This window comes from Harpia harpyja, chromosome 22 (genome assembly GCF_026419915.1).
Source record: "Harpia harpyja isolate bHarHar1 chromosome 22, bHarHar1 primary haplotype, whole genome shotgun sequence".
NCBI lineage: Eukaryota > Metazoa > Chordata > Aves > Accipitriformes > Accipitridae > Harpia > Harpia harpyja.
In genome coordinates this window covers 792,269-816,206 of record NC_068961.1, presented here as the reverse complement: position 1 = coordinate 816,206, position 23,938 = coordinate 792,269, and the positions used below count along the sequence as shown (strand labels likewise).

The 23,938-nt window shown below is 41.9% G+C and overlaps 1 protein-coding gene across 2 annotated transcripts in view; it reads right to left on the bottom strand.

Moving 5' to 3' along the window:
* Window positions 1-12,857: 12,857 nt before the first annotated feature.
* Window positions 12,858-23,938, bottom strand: part of CTPS2 (CTP synthase 2) — an 82,354-nt gene continuing 71,273 nt past the window's right edge. Inside the window, exons 18-20 of one of the 2 annotated variants that reach the window (XR_008232976.1) lie at window positions 16,158-16,268; window positions 14,931-15,039; window positions 12,858-14,453 (exon numbers count right to left, since the gene is read on the bottom strand). Coding sequence is in view for 1 of the 2 variants with exons in the window: in XM_052773827.1 (XP_052629787.1) it covers window positions 16,199-16,268 (70 nt within the window). In the remaining variant the exon portion in view is untranslated. The remainder of the gene's footprint in view (window positions 14,454-14,930; window positions 15,040-16,157; window positions 16,269-23,938) is intronic. The other variant, XM_052773827.1, reaches the window with a different exon arrangement.

The window sequence follows — 23,938 nt, the reverse complement described above, 5'->3', positions numbered from 1 at the left end:
CCTCCTTTACTTTCCCTGGTACTTACTGCAAGACAAATTCTATATATGCCACTTTTATTCTTGCTTTATTCTTCCATACAAATACCTGATTAGCTAACACCCTATTACGCTAACAAGCCATACTAGCTTATAAGGACTTGTTCTTTCAAGGCCTAGCCATGTCCAAGGGAGTACCTGTAGCCAACCACCAGATCCTAACATGCGAAATGTGTCCAGTCTGAGACGGATAGCTCTCAGCTTTCTAAGCTTAAAACAGAGGGGACAGGGGGATCTTTACCATAGCAGAATCCCCGCTGGTTGCATATGGAAGACACTCAGTATAGACACTGTATTTAATGATAATTACACCAAAAGCAGACCAAGGCAACCATGGAGTAGGTTCATCCAGTATTTGGATTCAACAAGGCTAGGATTTTACGTCTGGGAAATGCCTTTTCAGAGTTTCCATGGCATTTTTATTTCAATTAAGCCAGAATGAGATTCTAGTCTCCTTGGCTATGGGAAGTAATTTGAAGCCAAAATATATGGCTTAGAGGCAGCAACTGAAATCAAAGGGGAAATCAGAAGAGTGTGTCATTATGATATTGCCCATCTCTAGATGACTAAAGAAAACAGCATCTAAAAGAGCAGCAGCATATATGTTACTTTCAGACTGGAGTGTCCTTCAAACAAATGGCAAAAAACTCCTGTGGGTAGTAAAGACAATCAGACTGTGTGAAAGGAAGAACGTACCAGGTTCCCCCTAATAAGCAATTTCCCTACAAAGAATATGACTACCACAATCATTTTTTAAAAGCTCACTTGTAGTAAGATTTTTTCATTTAGTAGAAGAAATTAAAACTAGGAAGAAAATAGTGATATTTCATTTCATGAGAGGAGGGGAAATTCTGGATTATGTTCTGGAATTGGATTCTTAATAAACAAACATTATTAAATAACTATTTGTTCAGGCAACTAAAATGGTCACCCTGTGGTAGCTTCTCAGTTCTGTATTATTAAATAGATAGAAGGTTATTCTCCAAAGCTGGAGATTGATTTTCAGATTCACCATAATGCACAAATCTTTAATTGTAGGTCAGCAGTAGAAGACCCTTTGTGGTAATTTAGCTTTAAAGCAATTAAGTTCTTAATGCCACTGAAACATAAATTTTCCCTACCATTTTCAGCTTAGCTGAAAGGAGAGGGCCAAATGTTGCCTTTGGGCACATTAATGCAAGTTACATAGACAGATGAATGAACTTAATTTGGTATTTGGAGTTATAAATTCTCATTCGAATCCGGAAGAGCTATATCTGACTCTGAAGCTGTTACCTAAAATATATCTCAGCTTAGGTCATATTGTATGAAACCATAATCCTTCTTAAATGAATTTTTCATCTCACCAAATACTTACATAGTACTTTTCATCCACAATGCTTTCCAGAGGACATCTATCTGGGTAAACTGAGGCATGCACTAACAAATCCATTCACCTAAGGTCGCGCTGTGAGGAAAAAAATCCCTTCTCTCAATCCTCACTTCTGGACTCTAGCAAGAAGGCAACTTCTCCAGATCCTAAACCAGATATGATCACATATGATCATATATCTATCCTACAAACTACAATACAGGTCAGAGATACCAAAGCTACCTTAAAAAATGATATCTCAGAAACTGCATAGTCATGGCAATAAGGAGCACGAGATAAGAGTGACATTGGGAATGAATTACCAGTTTCACAGAAACTATGGACAAAAAGGTATCGTTTTCTTCGCTGTGGGTGAAGTTTTACAAAGCAATACAACTAAGAAGAGATGGGGCCCATCTGAGAAACATGGAACAAAGCATACTAGACATCCAGTTGCTGATCCATCAAAGAGGACTTCAAACTCATTTTAGAGGGACTTATAGCTAAAAGCCCCTGGGTAAGAGAAATTAGAAACAACATGTAAGCAAGTAAGCCCTCAGACTGAGCTGGTCAAAAATCTGCAATGAGGAGTGAGAAAACCCAGCAAGAATATTTTGCCAAAGGCAATGTTTATCAGTCCAAACACAAAGGCTTCTTCCTTTAAAGTTCTCCTCGAGACTCTCACTTATTCAGTGATGGTGAGAGCTGAGATACCTGAAATGCATGACATGAGATAAAATAAGAAAAAGATGGCATAATAGGGTATATTACAATGCAATCTTTTGGGAAGTAAAGACTCTCCAAGTCAAGAGTTTGAAAACTCTAAAACATTCTAAAAGAATGTTTTCTCTAATATTGGGATATTTTTAACAATCATAAAAGGTAGCCCAGGAGACTATGTAGGGTGTCCTCCCCTGTTCTGTTGTGAGTCAAAAGACAAGGAGCATGGCAAGCCACAGGATGAAGAAAGCATTCATAGGGTTGGACTTCACATCACTGAGGCAGTTCTTAAAATCTAACCTGAGCAACAGCAAAAAACTCAGCTTTATTACCAGGCAAAATTTCTCAGTTTCAGACATGAAAAATGTCTTTGCCTTTCAGTGTAAAGTATCCCTTCACCTTGTTCTCCCAAACCCAGAACATCCATTCTGTTGAAAATAATTATGGACAACGTTTACTGGCAGTCACTTAGCAGTCCATGAACTAAGGATTCATCTTCAGTGATTATTTTGTGACAATTATAAGTCAAATCATTTTCTGGCCAAAACCCTGTAATCTTCAACTGCAATAACTAGTGCAAATCTTTAGCTTATTAAGGGAGTGTCACAGAAACATGATGTGGTGGGTGGACCCTGGCTGGATGCCAGGTGCCCACCAAAGCCCCTCTATCACTCCCCCCCTCAGCTGGACAGGGGAGAGAAAATATAACAAAAAGCTCATGGGTTGAGATAAGGACAAGGAGAGATCACTCACCAATTACCGTCATGGGCAAAACAGACTCGACTTGGGGAAATTAACTTAACTGATTGCCAATCAAACCAGAGTAGGGTAATGAGAAATAAAACCAAACCTTAAAACACCTTCCCCCCACGCCTCCCTTCTTCCCGGGCACAGCTTCACTCCCAAATTCTCTACCTACCCCCCCCAGCAGTGCAGGGGGACAGGGAATGGGAGTTAGTCAGTTCATCACACGTTGCCTCTGCCGCTTCATCCTCTTCAGGGGGAGGACTCCTCACTCTTCCCCTGCTCCAAGGTGAGTCCTTCCCACGGGCTGCAGTCCTTCAGTCACAGACGGCTCCAGCGTGGGTCCCACACGGTGTCACAAGTCCTGCCAGAAAACCTGCTCCAGCGTGGGCTTCTCTCTGCACAGATCCGCAGGTTCTGCCAGGAGCCTGCTCCACCGCGGGCTTCCCACGGGGTCACAGCCTCCTTCGGGCATCCCCCTGCTCCGGCATGGGGTCCTCCACGGGCTGCAGGTGGAGATCTGCTCCCCCGTGGACTTCCATGGGCTGCAGGGGGACAGCCTGCCTCACCATGGTCTTCATCACCACGGGCTGCAGGGGAATCTGGGGCGCACCTCCTCCCCCTCCTTCTTCACAGACCTGGGGGTCTGCAGGGCTGTTTCTCTCACATATTCTCACTCCCCTCTCCGGCTGCAGTTTCTGTTGTGCAGCAACTTTTTTCACTTCCTAAATACATTATCCCAGAGGTGCTACCACCGTTGCTGATGGGCTCGGCCTTGGCCAGCAGCGGGTCCGTCTTGGAGCCGGCTGGCATCGGCTCTATCAGACACAGAAGCTTCTGGCAGCTTCTCGCAGAAGCCACCTCTGTAGCCCCCCTGCTATCACAACCTTGCCACGCAAACCCAATACTCGTGAATGAGAAACTCATGATAGATGTATTTATGGTTTTTATACTTAAGTACCTAAAAATCTTTAAAAATATGATTACTTCTTTAAAGGATAAAAAAAAGATAACAGATCATCACAGACCACCCTAGAGTAGAGACAGAGAAATACAGTGGAAAAATACTGCTAAATTGTTACAGGATTATTGTCACAGCAATGATGGACCAAGGGTAAAGTGAGGCATGATTTGTGGGGAGAAGTAGTATTTTTATTAGATCAAGTTACATTGTTGGGAAAAACAAACTAAATTTCAAGTACACAAGCTCTCCTTCAGATGACCCCAAAGCTTGTCAATACTCTTCTAGATAAATCTTTTCATTTCATGAAGACTGTACATCTGCCTTCAAGTTTGCTTCTCCTCTCTAACTTCACAGCCAAAGTGTTAACCAATGTGTCAAAGAGTCAGCAAAGCACAGGCTATTAGTTCAGACAGCACTGGACACCTGTTCTTTTATCAGGTTCATGCTGCTGAATGCTGCAGTAAATATTACCAGAATTTTGTAAGTCTGTACAGTAGAAACAAAAATGACATGAATTAGCACCCTTGTAAATTAAGGCTCCTTACTTTTAAAGAACAAAAGCAGAGGGGGTGAAAGTCTTTTACCCCTTTCACACTCACATATTCCTCTGCCTCACACAATGAGATGACCAACAGATGTTGAAGGTATCATCTTAGAAAAAGCAGTTTCAGAGAACTGCCACTGACACGTTTTATTTTGCACCTAGACTTTTACTTTACACAGTCATATTTCAAGCTATGCATAGGCTCTTGATTAAACTTCTACATTTGCATCACTGCCACATTAAATATAAAAGCACATAAGCATAAACTTTGTGTGATTACTCTAACCTGCCCTAGTAAGCCTTCTGTCAAAAGTCTCAACTAAAACAATCGCAGGACTTCTACACACTTCTCAATTTAACAAGCATTCATGTCTTTGTTCCCCAGTGAACTCAGAGCTGCATTACCCTGAGTAAAAAGCAGATCATTACATGTATAATCTCATCCCTAATTCACTTAGTTATGCAAGTAGCAAATCTCCTAATTCATGCCCCTCAGGAGGTCTGATTCTCTCCTGCTCACAATACTGTGCTGCTAAATTCACATAGCCAGGAGAGCTTTGTATCTTCAATTAGCTGGAGAGAAATGTTTGTTGGTCAAAACCTTTCTTTCTTAAAGCTTGTGTAAAACTGAAAGAAGATGCTCTGAAGAGTGGAATCCTTGTAAGTCTGTATACACAAGTCTGGCAATAGTAATGATGTTAGCAGTAAGATAGCGTACACAGAAATAACTCTGAATTGGGAACCTGCTTTATACTCAATTACAAACTAGCACTGAGCAGATGATGTAAAAGGTGTCACATTCTGCTCGCAAGACTAAACACAGGGAAAGCACATTAGCCAGCCACAAGCCTTAGAAGTTAATGTTCTGACTGTTCAAAATTTTGGATGCCCGTTCAATTTCTCAAACCCTGAGACTCAACCAAGGCATATTATTAGGCAGATATGTTAACAGGATTTCAAGCTCTTCCAGGTAGTGCTTGCATTTGAAGTATGCTGAGAACAGTTTTCTTTTATGTTTACAAGCTTCCTTCTATCCCTTTTGGAATAAACTAAATTAAAATCCTGAGTAGGACAGATGAATGAGTAGCACATCCAGCAGAGGAAACGATAATAAGCATTCCCCAGCCTGAGGCTGGCACTAGCAGAACCAGTAGCTGGCACAGGCTCTTATGAACCAGCAGGGATAATAACTGGATGGACAAGGCAGCGATGCAGCAAGTTCCAGCCATTAGAGAGAAAAAAGAGGTGCTGTCACTTCTTGCTGAATCTGTGCCTCCCCAGAGAATAGGGTTCAAGACTTATTTGGCCAAAAAAAGAAAGCAAGAGGGATTCTTTAACCTATTTATTATGGCACTGGTTTAGCAAACGGGAGTCCTGTGCTCTGGCTCCTTTGCCGATGACTGTTTCTGTCTTTTGTTCAATAACTACTTAAAATACATACACAGCCTAAAGACCTGGGCTCAGGTGCTCTCCCTGCCTCCCTCCTTTCCCAAGGAACCTCCTGTTGCCTCACCTACAGAATCATATACTCGCTGTTTCTCCGACACAGGACCAGTGGGGTTTTTTGCAGATTACCCTAACATTACGACAGCAATGAACATTGGCGCCGAGAACCGATTTTAACCTTGTTGCACGGGCAGTCCCCAAAGGAGAGGGGGCCCGGCTGCCTCTGAAACTCAGGAGCAAATTGGCCCGGTCTCCTACATCCCGGGGGAGTGCTCTGGGAAACGGATTGTTATTCGGCAAGGGAGGGAGGCACGCTACGTGATAACAGACGACAGCAGATCTGCTGCTGTGTCTTGCGTGGAGCTGGGCCCAGCGAAGGCATTCGGAGAATGCTTACCTGGGCACCCACACTGGGGAGACACCGGTACGGGCTCCTGGCTGGACTCAGGCAACAAAAAGTTGCTATATTCAAGGCCTTGACTAACATGGAGATGATTTGAGGCCCACGGGAAGGATGACTGTTGTACTCTGGGGAACCTCAGGCTACCCAGGGGTGAGTCTGCTTATCTGAGCCCCCAAAACCAAAGGGAGCCAGTTAAATCTAGCTGATTAGAAACGATAAGCTGATGGTAGTGACTAATCCCCACTTCAGCACCTACACATCAGGAATAGGATCATCTGACCAAACATAGACATCTGAGCCATTTGGGCCAGGCTCTTCTTTAAGGTTCATGACAAGAAAGCAATACCCATGGGTAATTCATCTGACCTGCTAAGGATGACAGAAAAGCACCTGATTTTTCTTCTGATTATAAAAGGAACCTGTGGTGAGTAGCTCACATATAGGCATGGACATTCAGCTAAACTGACGCTGTGCAGGTGCTTAGATGAGCATGGTTCGCCTATTTTAAAACAAGGACTGTGGTGCTGCATTTTGCATAATATCCCACCACTCAAGTAGGACACTTACCAAGCTTAAAGAGGACCCAGATCAGGCCATCCAGGGTGACTCGAGCACTACGCTGCCTGGTTTCTGGTCTCACGTGGGAATACAGTCCCAACAACTCAGAGCAAGATGTCTGTGTGGAAGTTTGAGGAAGCTTTCAGCAAAAAAATGGCTGATAGGAAGGTGAACACAACAGCCATATAGGATAGGAACCATTTTTGGGTGACATGGGAACACTCAATGGTTTGAGAGCCTTCTATTGGCACACACTCATTAGATGCACGTTGGAGGCACCCACAGCAGTGTGCTTCCCTAGGTGGGTTCAAACTGAATCACACCAGCATTTGGAATGGATCTTCACTTTTATTTCCTCCAAAAGGAACCAAGGTCTGGTGCACAACAACTGCTGTGGAAAACCAATCACATGTAGTAAATGGACAGGGTTTGCTTCAAAACTGCACTATTTCTCCAAATTGCTAATTTAGACTTGGACAATGAGGAGCATGTTCCAAAGGTAGCAAAAGTGATATGCAAACTAAAAGACACCTGAGGTCATATTTTTATTTCTCAGATTGACTCTGTGAAACCAGGAGTTTCTTGAAGCTGTTATCGGGTGAGGTTATGTTATGCTGAATCTCAGAGCAGACTTTCCTAACTATTCCTTTAAACATATGGAGTTTTGGATTATGCTTTAATCCAAGACTTGAGTCAGTTCTTAGGTCATCCAAACTACACTACTGTTAACTTCACTAGCAGCTTCCAACTGTTGAGTTTCTTTAATTATTAACAGAGAGCCCATAGAGGTAGAAAAGATAGACTTACCTTTCCAGGAGCACTCCTGAAACACAGGATGTCTACACTTCAGGCAAAGCTGGTTTTCTAGGCTCTGATCCAAATCTGTGAGAGCATGTTACCAGAAGTCCAATAAGGCAACCAATTTCCTCAACTGAACTAGGATGTTACAAGCAGAGAAAATATTTCATATACAAACAAACCATCAAAGTGTAAAGATTAAAGTACACAATTTTTACAAGATGAAAGACAGTTTAAAAGACATTATTCTAGCAGCAGGTCAGCTGGGTCAGACCAGGATGTTGGATCCTGCAATCCATGAGGAATTTTAAGGAGCAAGGAACCAGACAGCACTGAAGATGACTCACTTGTATACAAATAAAGAACAACAGAACTGGTCCACCTTTCTGCTCCATGAAAAGTTAATTCACACTAAAAAAAAAAAAAATACACAGTTTAAAAAAAAAAAGCTTCAATATAAAAGCAAGAGAATCAACCAGAGATTGGAAAATCAACATTTCTGGACTTGCTATTCAGGATGAACTTCCAACTGAGGCAAGATAGACATTTTCTTTTAATATCTAATAGATGCTTATGTAAATATTCTGAGTCATTTTAGGGGAATTACACAAATATGAACCTCCTACATAGTAGAAAAATACATAGATTCTCTTCATATCTTTATTTTAGATGAGCCCTTAATTCATTTCACCCTGTCAGCACATGATAGTTAACAATTCAGATACAGTTGAATACCTGAAAAATCTAGACCGTACTGAGAACCTGACAGAGGCAGAAATATCTGAGACACTAAGTTCATTGCCATCAAAAATATAAAGGCTGCTAATTGGGAAAATGAGTGAAATCCTTGAACAAAGCACTGGTCATGTCAACAGTGGGGACAGGGCGAACTGGTAAGAAGAAGAGTTTGTCTGGTGGTTGTCACAGAGCTAGTGTCACAATTCACTATGCTAGCAGGGAAAAACTAAACACTACGTGGGATAAAAAGCTGAGGCACAGAAATATATCGTGACTCTCATGCAGATGCCCAAGTGAAGGAGCCTCCTTCTGCTTGTGTGCAAGCATGAGGTGTTATGCAGTCCTAGGTACAGAAAGGATTATATTGTTTTCTTCCCTGTCATGTTGCAGTGAGTGAGTTTCCCCAGGATGCTGCAGGAGGCTACATGCTCCCCCAAGGGCAATGTTATTCTGATTCCCTCCTTGATCCACCTTACTCCCTTTCTCAGCAAATTTTAGTCACCTCACATATGCAAACAGTGAAGTTAGGGGAAATGTGCTTCAGCCAGTCCCACATTCCACAGTTTCCACAGCCCCTGTTCACTTCAGTGCTGATCTGGCTTCACTGCCAGCAGTAGCCAAGCTGACTCAGAAGTCCTGTATGCTGTAATTACACTCCCTACTGTCATCAAGACATGCAGCGAGTTTGGTGAGAACCTTTCATTTGCATTGCTATGGTAACTGTAACCTTGCTCCCTCCCATGAGGAGGTAAGCTTAGTTGGTAAGTCACTTGTTGCTCTTACATTTGATCCTCCCTTAACCTCCACACCCTTTTGGGCAGCAAGCCCCTGCCCTTGCGGTCATTGCCAATCTGCCTTTTCTTTCCTGAAAACTCCCTATATCTTGGTGCTGCAATTCCTGCTTACACCGGTTCTTGCAGAGAACTCAGTCTCTACTTTCAAGCTGTCCCAAAACCTCCAGCGTCTTGCTGGCAAGCTAGGGCTTCGACGCCTGCAGAGGAATTGAGGAGAACCGTGACTGAGTCCCATGAATCCCAGGTGACAGGAACCACCCTGGTACCATCCTGTTAATCCACAAAGTCATACTTTGTGTAATATGAATATGGCACCACTTCAGTGGCTTCAGAAAAACAGCAAGCTAGTGCAGGATCCAGCCCACCCTTCCACAAGTACTCCCTAATGAGAATAGTCTGGTTGACCAAGGAAATCCTCCGTGTCTCACAAAATTTAGACACATGCCTCTGCGTTAGATTTAACCTCTGCAGGCATTACATTAGCACATGAAGGTTATCTCTCCAAGCTGCTAAATAAACTAGGAAAGAAACCTCAGCTTCAAGGTCGTACATGCTAAAGTATGTTGAGCAGATGCTGAAGGACTTCACATGTAAAGCTTACAGTGAAACAGGAACCTACACTGCTGAGATGCAATACTTGACCAGAGATATTCAGGAAGATACAGCTCTGTCAACAGTACCAGTTAAGTGCAACACCTACTCCACAGTCACATCCAAACTTGGATGCTGCTCCCCTTGTTTACAAATAAGCACAGCCTCTGGTCCAACTCAACCAAGCTACCAAACTTTCTGTAAGGGAAAACCTGAGCGTAGCTGGCGTATCAGCACAAGAACAATTTCTGGATGAGGTAGGCATAGATTTTAAGTGTCATCCTCCAACACACTCAAGAGATCTTCCCAACACCCAACAGATCTTCAGTCAGGTTTTCCCAAACAGAGTGGTTTACCTATCTCTAGGCTAGTAAACTATGCAGGCTCACAAAACATGCCCAGGAACAGGTACATCATCACCCACTCTGGCAAAATACAGCACAGCTTTGTCCCATGGTATCTAGCACTCTCCCCCAGGCACCCGAGAGTTAGCATGCACTATGGACCTTTCCCAGCAGGCAGCCTGAATGCGGACTCCTTCTTTGGAGGTGAGTTTCATACAATCACGGAATAGTTGAGGTTGGCAGGGACCTCTGGAGTCCAGTCCAACCCCTGGCTGAGAGCAGGGTCAGATACAGTAAGTTGTTCAGGGCTGCATGCAGTTGGGTTTGAGGGTCTGCAATGATGGGCAAGCTGTTCCAGTGTTCCACCACCTGCACCATAAAAAAGTTCTCTCTTACCTTTAAGTAGAATTTCCTATGTTTCGGTTCCTGCCCATTGCCTCTTCTTCTGTCACTGGGCACCACTGAGAAGAGTCTGGCTCTGTCTTCTTTATTCCCCTCGCATGAGGTATTTATAAACATTGATAAGATCCCCCTTGAGCCACCTCTTCTCCAGACTGAACATTGCCAGCTCTCTCAGCCTCTCATCATATGATGAATGCTCCATCTCCATCGTCCTTCACTGGACTCATTCCCGTACGTCCATGAAAGTTTAGCTGTACAGAAGCAATCTCAGCCACTGCAGTTGGGCTCAAAAGACTACTGTCCCTGCCCTAAAATACTATTACAAACACAGCCCTTGAGCCTATGCAACATTCAACTGAGCCAACACAGGATGGAAAATACAGATTTCAGTTCTTGCTGTGCTCCATGTATATGCTAAAGAAGAGTTTTAACCAGTGGTACTGAGCTAGACAGTTTAGTACATTAGGTTACCTGCTCAATAGTTCATGCTTCCCAAGGAGGAAGAATGGATCCAATTCTATCAAGACATGATCACGCAACGTACAGATGCAGATCAATGCTCTCAGAGTAAATATATCTTTCTTTCTGCATCTCTTTCATCACATACCCCATTTTGGAATGAAAACACCAAAGCAAACTGCTTCATTTAATTGTTATCCCTTACAAAAACCTAAATTCCATTATTCACATGCAAATGAAAAACATATAAGCAATCTCGCTTTGTTAAAATTTGGTGTGTATTTCTGTATTAGCAGGCTGTCTTTCTTGTCCTGCCACAGCAGTAACAAAAATACCGTTCTCTGCTAGATTGCTGTATTAGGTATAAACATAAAAATGGAAATTAATACATTTCCACTGAAGGTCCTTACTCAAACAGGACGAGACGTCTAAAATAATGCAAAAGCATGCTTCACAAGCATTTTGCTTCAGAAGGATAACAGTCAACCTTCAAACCTTGCCCTCTATCCGTGCTTAGGAATTATGTCTTCAGACTTCGGACTGTGTGTGTAAGGTTTGGCTTTTTCACCTCCTCCTCTCTCTTTAGTGAGAGAAGCCTAGCTATAGGTTGCTTGTGACAATCATGCTTCATTTCACAGAATGGTTGAGGTTGGAAGGGACCTCTGTAGGTCACCTGGTCCAACCCCCTTGCTCAAGCAGAGTCACTTAGACCCAGTTGCCCAGGACCATTATTCAGGCAGCTTTTGAGTATCTCCAAGAATGGAGACTCCACAACTTCCCTGGGCAACCTGTGCCAGGGCTCGGTCATTCTTACAGTGAAAAAGTGTTTCCTGACGGTCAGATAAAGCTTCTTGTTTCAGTTTATGCCCATCGCCTCTGGTCCTGTCACTGGGCACCACTGAGAAGAGCCTGGCTCTGTCCTCTTTGCACCCTCCCTTCAGGTATTTATACACATGGATGAGATTTCCCCCTCCTGCCTCGAGCCTTCTCTTCTCTAGGCTGAACAGTCCCAGCTCTGGCAGGCAGGTGTTCAGCCATCTCCAGGAAAGCAGGGCTCCATCATGCAGAACAGTGACTTGGGAAGACAAACGCCATCACTCCAAACGTCCCCCCCTTTCTTCTCCTTCCCCCAGCTTTAGATGCTGATCATGACGTCCTATGGTCTGGAATATCCCTTGGGTCAGTCGGGGTCAGCTGTCCTGGCTGTGTCCCCTCCGAATTCCTTGTGCCCCCCCAGCCTGCTCGCTGGTGGTGGGGGGTGAGGAGCAGAACAGCCCTTGGCTCTGTGTAAGCACTGCTCAGCAGTGACGAAAACATCCCTGTGTTATCAACACTGTTTCCAGCACAGATCCAAACCATAGCCCCATGCTGGCTACTACGAAGAAAATTAACTCTATCCCAGCCAAAACCAGCGCACTCTCAGCCTTTCCTCACAGGAGGGACGCTCCAGTCTTTAATCACCTTAGTGGCCCTTCACTGGACTCCTTCCAGTATGCCCATGTCCCTCTTGTACTGGGCAGCCCACAACTGGACACAGCACTCTGGGTGTGACCTCACCAGGACTGAGTAGAGGGGAAGGATCACCTCCCTCAACACGCTGCCAAGACTCCTAATGCAGGCCAGGATTTGGTTGGAAAAGGCTCGTTCGCCTTCTTCCATTTTGGAAATGGCATGCCACTGCTGCTGTCACTTCAAATAGGAGATGGATCCCCTGTGGCACCGATGTGTTTGTCTCCAGGATACTGCTTTGTGTAGCACAGTCAGCAGGAAGAGGATTGGTAAGGGTGCTGGGAGATTAAGGTGCTGTTTCCAGCTTCACCCCAGGTTGTATGTCTTTTTGTCCCCTCATTTTGTTGGATAACTCACAGCTTCTCACAGACAATATAACTGGGACGTGACTAATGAAAAATTCCCTCCTTGACACCACAGTTCACAATTGGCACCATGATTCTTTAACACAGTATCTAACACTTCTGAATAACACAATTTAATATATTTGAAAATACATTTGCACATTACAGATAATCTTAGGAAATGTTTCACCTTTCACAAACCAGTGGCCAGTGTCTCTCACTGGGGAAGACATACAGTGACACCAATTCTGTCAAGACCTGCTATCTCTAAGGCACGCATTTGCAAATCACTTTAGAAGAACACTGCCATAGGAATACATTTTATATTTCATTACCATTAAAGCTTCTTTTACTGAAGAGACAAATTGGCTCTGTAACCTGAGACTTTCTAAAGCAATGCAAAGCTCTCAAACCTATTGTTTTACAAAGCTGTAATAAGGGACATGGTGCTTTTTTTTTTTTTTCTACAGATATTTACCTTTTGATGAATTAAAAAAGTCGCTTTGCCCAAAACCAAAATGAAATACAAAGCTCAAAATTCAGAAGTTTTCTTTATAGGAAAGAGTGCCCCAGGCATTTGGAGCCCGCCAGTTACATAGCTCAGGTCCAGCTTCTGTGACAGGTCTGATGATACCACATTGCTCATGGGATCCAGCCTTAAACACAGTACAGCACCTCTCGCCTTCCCCTTCTGCCTCAGTGATTCAGGCTGCAGTCTTGCCTTTGCAGGGCTGCCTGCAACTGTCGTACAGTGGAATAACATGTGATTTCTAAATTAAAATACCTTGCTCTATTCTATTGGGGAATGAGTGCCATGACCACGGAGTGGTCACTGGATGAGGGAAAACAAGGGTGAACCTTAATTCACCTTTATACTCATCTATTGAAATTAACTGAGTGTCGCATGGCTGGAGCCCAGATAACGCTCCAGGTTTATGACTGGTTCTTCTACAACTTTCACACAAGTGTTCAAATTACATTTTAACATATGAGTGTATTTACCTTCTCTCCTACAAAATACAAATGCAAGCCCACCTTCTAATATCACTTCTGTAACTTTGTAGATCAGAATTACATTCAGTATTATCAGACTTTCAGGAGAAATAGAGCAAATAAACTTGAACTTTTGTAAGTGAAATCACTTATAAAAGCAAAGTGAAAAGATGTGTATCCAACATCCATTATTATAATCACAAAGAGCTGAAATACAGCAATAATTTCTCATTTGTACATATTGAACAGCAAAAAAGTAAAAATATATATACACAACAAGCTTAACAGGGAAACAAACCTGAACCAGTTCTCCACTGCTCATGGATAAGACAACCTTCCCTTAAATTTTTCAGTGCATTCTCTCTCATTCACAAGAACTAATGCATTTTATCTACCTGTTCTAAGGCAAACTGAAAACAATCAAATCTTCCTTCAAATCAAGAACAGTTGTGAACTAGCAAGTTAATACATATTCACCTGAGATCGCTCTGAAACATAGGAGAAGATCAGTAATGATTAACAGCTAAGGTGCACAACCATTTTGTCATGTTTAAAGAGAAACAGCATTTATACAGAACAGTTTTTGCTACAGGACAGTAAAACTGTCATCTGTAAAGAGAATTACTGAAAACACTACAGGAGGAGACACTATGAGGACTGTAAGCAGCTTACTCTTCTACTTTCTTCTATTCAATATTGTCCCGTTCCCAACTTTCTGTAACATAAAAAGAGGAAGGGGAAGGAAGAATAAATGGAAAAAAATTAATGATTAAAAATATTTCTTCTGTAACTCAGTTTATTTCATGCTTATGTCAGTTTCTCTCAGATTCATTGACTGACTTCAAAGTAGTCCTATGGTAAATACTACAAGTAGATGCATTTCATCTAGGTCAAACTGCATAAAGCAAAACCACAAAGCCAAATATAGTCTACATGTGTATCCAGCTCTGATTAATGGGTAGAATTAACCCTGAGATAAAAATAAATGAGCCAATGCTTCTATTCTTCTTTTATATCTGGAATTAGTTATTTAATCCTTTCTAGAGTAATTCTGTGGAATACAACTGGTATCCACCAGTGACATGTTCAAACAAAATCAGCTTGACTACTGATAACAACTTAAAAGCATCACAAAAGTACATTCATCCAAGCACTGAAAAAGTCACATCTGCAATGGTAAACAGAGAATTACCATTCATAAATTCCATCGAGGAAAGGAAGGTCAAAGCTAAAGGGGCTGTCCTGTACTATGTGTTGGTCTCGAGAAAACAGCCATAGTGACGTTTGGAGGTGGGAAGGATCTGGGCAAGAGTGAAAAGGAACATTTTGTCTACTTATTTTTTGGTCACTCTAGGACATGTATCAGTACTGTATCTGCATGCACCAGGTCATGAAATCATTTAACATTCTGTTCTCCACTCGTATGATTTGGGGATGTATTATTATCTTTAACATGTGGCACATGAGAGGGAAAAACAAATAAATTAAAAATCACAGAAGAAACCCATGCTGCAGCTAAGGACTAAACTCCAACTTCTAGCATCTCATGCCAGTATTTTAATCATGAGACCATCAAGCAGAAACGCATCATTCATATGCAGCCTTAATCGTCTGTTTGGCACAGCTGCTTAGCGACTACACCATGTGAGAGGAATAAAATCAGAGGGGAAAGTTGTGTCCTGCTTCCAGAAGTGCTCAGAAATACTGAAAAGCATGTATGTACACATGGATCAGAGTACCATACCAGCCACGACTCTGATGAATCTGTGTAAGGAAAATAAAGTAAGACTAAGATTCAAACCCAGATCCTGCAGAGATCAGTTGTCTCACAGGAAATATAACCTCCAAACTGAAAGGAAATCTATGGCTACCATGTTTACAGGTGAAAAAACAACCAATCCGACATCACTTTGGCAAAGCCTATAGCAAAAAAAGCTATGATTTTATAAAACTCATTTGCATCTCTATCACTCTGCAGATTAAATCCAAGTATTTATCTTGGGATGTCTTCATTGTACCAATGCATCAAAGGCAATTACAGGTGAATATTAATAGAAAATAAAAAGACATGTCAACATAGTGTACTCGAAGTGATCCAAACTTGCAAACTGAAGTAACAAAAAAAAAGAAAACATAATTTTAAAAAGTATTTTCATTGTATCTTCAAACACTAACACAACTTGATTTTGTACAGCATCCTACAGACAAGCTGTACCCAAAACACTTAGCAGACTTTAATATCACAATTGCAGAGTCAAGCAGCAGAAGAGGAAAACAATTAAGTGCTGCAGGCAAGGAAGAAAACATAAGCTCTCAGATGGGATTTGAAACAAAAGGAAGAATCAAGATAACTTTGTCTCCTGTTTTAAGTCTAGAAGAAATAAATGTCATAAAGGAGTATCAAAACAATTCGGTTTACCTCAATAGTATCATCCATTTCTGTGATCTCATACAATCCTTTCAGCTTGTTTCTGAATTAGGAAACTCTTTTTCTGGAGAGCTGTCATCGCTGAGGTCACTGTAGCTGTCACTGTTAAAAGCAATACACAGTCAGAAGGACCTAAAACAAGTATTTTATTTCAGACCCTCCAACCCAGATGATGTACATGACCAACACTTTCCTCAAATGCAACCCATTTCCAGAAAACTACTTTAAGTTTGTGCTCAATTTTGGTATTTTAGAACACCTTCCTCTACAGGAATGGGCTTAAGTTTGGAGTTTAAGATCTGATGAGAAAAAATATTCTACCTGAGAAACAGTATGTTCAATTTCTTTTTGCTTAGCTCCTATACATTCATTCTACAGTTTGCTGGTGCTGTATGCCTACGACCATGACTAACAACATGGAGAGTAACAGGTATTCAGAGCAAGACTAAAAGGAATTTCTCCTTTATGATATAGAAAATTATTGTTTTGACCAAAGAAAAAGTTAAGACAACTTTATTTATTCAGAATGCTTCAACTTATACTTAAATTACAATTCTTGCTTTTCCAGTCAGAACATAAATAATTTTCATTGCACCAAGCAATATCCTGACAGTTTTTCCTGAGGTTTTTATCCCCTTCTGCCGTTTCCTGAGAGCAGCAGACCAGTTTTCACAGAACAAACTGCCATGCAAGTGATTGCTTTATAAGTGGCCAGAACAAGGCAACAGTGAAGAACAGGAATCGCCACAGCAACCAAGAGAAAGAAGTGCCCACAAACCGTATTTTCAGTCAGCTGCGATGTCTATTGGGTCTCCGGGTTTATCTTAACTCTAAGTGCACTACTTCAGAAGAACCTCCAGCCTCCACCTCCCCCTACTACACTTCACTTCTACAGTCTGTTTTCCAGATACTTGAATTTCCCAAGATCAGAAGCCAGCAAAGGGAGCCCAGGGAACTGACAAGTACATTTGAGCAGCAATAATTCTGGTCAGTTTTGTGATACTTCAGAGCGCAAGTTACGGTTAACACCGTACAGGTGGGGATCTCAGACCTCATTTGTGTGGGTACACCAGTGTCAGCCCTGGGTACCAGCTCTACTCCAGCCACTGCACACCCGTCTTGTCACATCTCACTCTTATCACATACACCTTCGTCCTCCAGCCAACAGGACCTTGGTCACGCCACGCTCCCCACCTCTGGGCATGATCTCCTACTGAGACGTCAAGCACATAACCAGCCCATGACCCGCCTAGACACAGCCTTACCAGTTGAACCGCAGTGACTGCCTGCTATGTAATGTTTCAAGGGGAACTATGTAACGCCGCAGCTGGAGATCTTTGATCTAGACTGCAATGTGGAACAGTGAACAAACTGCACTCTGCTATACTGGTGCGTGTTACTGAGCACTGCTTTGCAGCCTGAATTTCACCCTCTCTTCTTTGCAAAAAAATTTAAAAAAAAAAAAAAAAATCAAAAATTAGGTAAAAACACAGCCATTTTAATAGAATGGGACAGGGGGAATGGCACCAACAGTCATCTCATTTAATTTCTACCGCTGTTAGGAAAGCCTCCCACAGTTACAGCAAATCACCCTACCAAATTCTGCACAAGATAACATAGATATTCCGACTGTTCTAACATTAAGACTTTGCCTACAGCATTCTGCCCTTTCTTCACATGACACGCATGCTGTTGATGCGGTTCTTATAAAGAGTGTGTCATATTGGGCTAGTGAGAAATGCTCAATTTAATCATTTCACCAACTGGCAAACAATTACACAGTTCAAGTGAGGAAAGTGTTGTTAACAGTATGATCAAGCATGCCAGATGCACACAGACAAACACAACATCACTGACATTGTACTTACTTCTTTCTGAAAGTACCCATGGGAACATGGAATAAAAATTCAGTATTATTAGAACAGTTTTGTATTTTCACATCACAGCAAAATAGCAAAGATTGTCCACAGAACAGAGGATAAAACTGTGACTGCAGAGAGCTGCGTAATCTTATGATAGCCCTGATTTAAGCACAAAGTCTTCAGAGAACTTTTGTTTATTTTACCGGCTCTGCTGCCCAGTGGCAGTCACAGCCCAAAAACATATGCCAGAGCTCCATATACAACACGGTATGGGAGACAGATGCTTCAGTAAAAATGCTCAGGGACCAATGAGGTGAGTGCCAAGCTGCTCAGCTTCATCTCTTGAAGACAGTTAGGCACTGATCCCCACCCAGCACTCTCATCATCGGTCCTCCCCCACTCGACGACATAGGTTTTAGAAGCATTCGCCCACAGAAGCAGTCACACAATGCTGGATGCTTCTGTCATTTCATTGACTTACCACCCCAACTCCTCAGGCCTGTTTCTAGTTTGCAGAAGCTGAGGGTTACCTGGCTAGCCGCTAGCCCAGAGGCTAAAATACTTACTTGGCTGATGACAATTTTGCTCCTGTTCCCACACTGCCCAATTCAGTACAAGATTTGACTCCACATCCCAGAGAAGGGCTCTTGTCATCACATTTTTGACTTCTGCAGTAGAACCTCATGGTCTCCCCTACTTTAGGGCTGTTCTGTTGGGTGTAAGTCAGTTTTATCTCTAACAGGCAGGCCACAGTGGCAAGAAGGGTAGGGGAAATACCCAGGTAAGGATCAGCCCTTGGGCTTCAGACTCGGGTAACTGTCGGTCTCACAGTTTCAGCTGCTTGAATGGTATCTCTAAGCAGCCCCAGAAGCTGTGGTATCATGTTAACAAGAACAACTTGGGCTGCAAGGAAACCTGTACTTCTTCAAGAGTTAAGCTGCCAGTGGACTTGAAAGCAAACAGGGACTCATGAATCTTGGCATATCTGCACCTGGGTGTTATAGCTTCAAACCAGTGCTGATGTCCAGTTCCTGAGATCTACTGTGATATGAGCTGTATTCAACTGATGAGTAATCTGAAGAAAAACTCCAGGTGGTATTAACCACAAATGAGTCATCACCTCTCTTCAGAATAACTGTGTACTTCCTTCCAAATTACACTAAGTTGCTACACAGATATTAAACACAAAAACCAAATGGATATTTTGTGTTCATAGTTGCTTAAATGTGCTGGCTATGAAAGTGGTGGTGGGAAATTAAATAAGCCCGGCTTTTGCTTTATGAAATTATTTTCCACACTGAGCCCTCAATTGAAAAAAATATGCTTACATTTCCTTCAGCAACTTTTTCTCTCAGTTTGTGTACAAATTAATTAGTAATTTTCTTGGGCAGGAACCTGACACCCACTTCATCTTGTTTGTAATGATTCTCTCAACAGTGGATTCCAACAAAAAGGAGCTAGTGAGCAGATCTAAGGCCACCACAGTGGTTCTACTCCATCTTTTTTTCATGGGATCTGGAGTATAAAGATGTGGCCAAGAGAAAAACAGAACAAAACTCAGCATGCAGTGTCACTGCATCTAGTCAGTCACTTCAGTCATCAAGATGAAGAATTTTGGTCACTTTGATCCTTGCACCTAATCTACCTGTAGTTAATGGAAATACATTCACTTCAAAATGAAAAATCAACCAGTACCTAGCTGGCATTTCACTTTGCAGTGAACTGCAACATATTTCCTGACTGGAGCAAGGAAAACATCCTCTGTTGAGAAATTACATTACAGGGGTTTGTTTTGTTTTAAAGTTCACTCATCCTGAGATCCCTGTCTTCTCAAGACGTAAGCAATAAGAAGATCCTCCCCCTGCCTGTGCTCCATTATTACAAAATTAATGCCCATTTCAGCTCTCTCTGTCCTACTGACAGAGGCATCATCATACTGCTGCTACGCATCAATCTAAAGCATGGAAGGAGGCAAGATGAGAAGGTTCCCTACCAATATGGTACGGAAGGCAGCCGACAGCTGGGGCCACATGGCATGAAGCTGGAATGCATCACCTCAGCAACCAATCTCAGCTACAAAACCACTAGGATTAAGACTCAAGATCAACTTTAAACCTGTATTTCTCGAACAGCTGCTCAAAAGCACCGAACTGTCTGCTTTCAATGTTTTTATTAAGAAACACAGGCAACTGTAAAATGGGTACTCCTTGAACGTTCTGTTTGTTTCATTTGAAAAATCCAGAACAACATTCTTTAAAAACGAACAATTTGACACAGTTTGAGAGGGACTTTTTTCATCCTTTTTTAATGTATCATTGACAAAAAAGCCCTTTTCCAGAAACGTAAGCAATTTAGACAATTGTTACAGTAATGCTATTCCCTGCAAAGGGGACTTAGCCAAGCTAAGTGCCACTTCTTCCTCAATGCAAATTAAAGATAAATGTAATTACATTTAGTACAGGCTGTGGCTGTTTAAAACAAACAATTGTTATAGCTTTCAAGAACCTAGCAAAAAGAAATCTGTCAATTATTATTATTTATTCCCCCCACATAAAGCTGAATGATTAAAATTATTATAGTCATTAAAACATTATTTAAAATAAATGCATATTTGATTGTGCAATTATTATAATTGCAGTCACCCATATTTCTCAGTGCATATTTTTATGATCATTATATCATTTGTTATGATCACTATCATTATATGATCCCATGCTTCCATGAAACATCATTTCATTACAGAAGCCCTCAGCACATATCTAAGACTCCCCAGTTCCAACCTGCCAGACATTTCCACTCACATAACTGGATCTAGGATAACGGTTTTATTAGGACCCAGCATTACAAAAATCACAACCAAGGTGCAAGAACATATCTGGGTGTTATAAAAACCTCTCAGCTGAGTCCCATGCATAGGATTCAATTCATATAGCTTTGGACAACTTCATCTGAGATCACTACCACCAGCTTCTTACAGTCAATGGAGAGAAATAGGCACTTCTAGGGTGTAATGCTTCTGACCCACTCAACCATTACGGTGAGCTATTTGGCTCCTTTGAAGTCCCTATTCACTTAGCAACCAGAGAAAAAGACTTGGGGTGACTAGCTCAGAAGTGTCTTCACTGTAAACATCTAACATTAAAATGACAAGTTAACTGCCATTACTAACCATTACTAAGTTCATCACTAAGCACCATGACGGCTGAGATGGTATTTCCTTTAAAACTTTTTCTGTAGTTTTCTGTAAGAGCTCTGAGGGCACCAATAGGTCTTAGCTGCCCTGACCATCCTTACCTGGGGCCTCCACCCATGGGGCCAGGAGCCTTGGCCCCCAGTTGCTGCCTGAGCTACGTCACAGGCACGCCTGTACCCATCTCTGTAGTCACTTGATGACTGGACATCCTGCATTGACCTCAGACCTGACCCATCACTTTGCACTCCTGCACCGGACTGTCCGTAGGACATGGTGGCTGTCACTGGAGCCAGCCCACTTGCCCTCCTTGGCGACTGTGGCACTGACTCCTGCTGGTGAGGACGCTACCCCTACTAGTACCGCTGCTGCTGCTGGGTTGTCATCTTTTGTGGAGCAGCCCCTCTTCTGCTGCTCTCTTAACAGTCTTCAAGCCACAGGATTTCCTTCACTTTCCTCTGAAATGTCTGGATTTGGCCAATGGCAGAAATATGATGCTGTGCCAGAGGTGTTATTGTTTGGGGACAATGTACAGGGGACATCAGAGGTAGCCCTGCCCATATCTCCTTTGTCCCTCATACACCAGAACATGTCACACAGGCTGTTTACTGTTCTTTTTATAGGTGCTTGCCCAAACCTCCCTACACAGCTGGTTTGGGAGAGAGCTGGACCATGCTGGACCAGTGCAGTAAGCACCATACGGACAAGTCTTCTGAGGTTTTTTCTTTATGCACCACTGCTTCTGTCCTCTAGCTGCTTTTGTTGCTTGTCTCTGAATGCAACTCATAAGTCATCTTTTATTAATGACTTGCCCAGAACTTAACAGATTACACTGTGACTAGATGGCATTGGATTGGTGCCTTCCATTAGCATATTCACTGATGACTTGCAAAAATTTCTTTTGGCTGCAGTCCTAGCTGCCCACACTTTCTCATCTAAGAACATCTCTCACTTCCTACCTTTCCTCCCATCTACTGGACATTTGTGTTTAAATTATTTATCTTTAGCCTGCTACTCTCCTCCTCCAGAGATACACAAGATTTCATTATTTTCAGCTCAGGTTTCTAAATTCTCTATATCTTTTTATGTTATTTCTTTGTTCTGAATAGTGCTTTCAACTCCTCTTTGAATTATATTTGCAAATATCGTTACACTGTAGCCTACTCTTGCAGGCCATTAATAAAGATGGTGGTTGAGGAGAAAAAAGAAATAAAACCTGCTTATGCTAAATTTGCCATGGGAAACAAAACCAGCAACATGGCTTTATTGTACATCAGTGGTTTTGCAATCAATATGACACTGTTCCCAAAGATAAGCCAGTTTTTATGACTTTTTTCAAGTGAAATTCCACAAGACTCAGTAAAAGCCAGCAACATTATATATGAAGTTCCCCTCTTCATCCTCTAGTTTTCCATTAAAACCTTTTGGTTTCTCTTAAAAAGCAGCATATTTGTGGGTATTGTACACTTCCTGAGTCTTCTGTGGTTCTGGTTTTCTGTCCTTTAAAACGAAACATGTAAACTGGCAACTGCTTACCTTCCTCAGCTACGTATGAAATGGTGACTTCAATATTTCCATGGAAAAGATTTGGAAAAGGTCATGATTTAAAAGCATTCACAAGGAATTGAAGTGCATGGCTTTGTCTGACAGTCAGGCGCTCATGCCATAAAGCCCGAGAGGCTGAAACCGCAAAGACAACTTAAATGCCCAACTGCCACTTCAGGTAACTGAGTAACAACTCATCACTGAGTTACTCCAATCCTTATGCATCTTTAAATTTACTGTTTGCTTTGCTTAGAAGCTAGGGCTTCTGTCCAGGTGTCAGATGTTCTAAAATTGTGTCCTAATTATGGACCTGTTAAAAGTTCTGGGGTAATGATTTCCTGTTAAGAATCTCATGCTGAAATACATATTTCCTTTCGTCTCAGGACTTCATCATTAACTCTCTTTTTAGTGTTTTTAATAGCCTAGTTTAGGTAATCTGCTCACCTTGCTGGCCTCCACAAATTCTCTTTCAGGTTACACCTTTGCTCTAGTCAACAGCATGACTACAATTCACGTAGGCAGTGCCAGATGCAGTGTGCAGAAAATCCTCTCCTCAGATTTGTTTCAGTCTTGTTATGACATGCCTTAGCTTTACTGTTCAATGAAATCACTAGCATTCTGGGGTTTAAAGGTTTAAATTGGAAATACTTTCCACTCATCAGGTAGATATGTTAATGTGAGTGGGTGTGCTGTAATTAGCACTGAAATTCCCTCCTGAAAATTCTTCCCTGCAAAATGCTCCTCTTTTAGCCTCAAAATGTTTTTCTATTCCAATGCTCTTTCTCAAGACAGAGGGGTTTGCTTGATTGCTGTGTAACAAGGTAAATGGTAAAATTTGTATTTTTATATATAAAGTTTTGGGGTAAGAATTTTTGTCTTTGCTGAATGTTTTAAGTGTCGGTTGGAGTTTATTGTATGAACATGAAGAAAAAGAGTTGGGTATACTTTTTTATTGATTATCTGTTAATTCAAATAAGTGGAAGTGCAGCACATTCAGTAATTACTGACACTTGAAGTCAAGGTTAGAAAACATACTTGCTATAATGCTAAGGGATTTAAATTTAAATTAGCAGGACACATGCAGATCACTCATTCAAAAAACCTAATTTTTCTTTCTCTCAGAGAGACAAATAGGTATACTTATGGGAGGAAGCAGTAAAAGAAAGGATATTGGG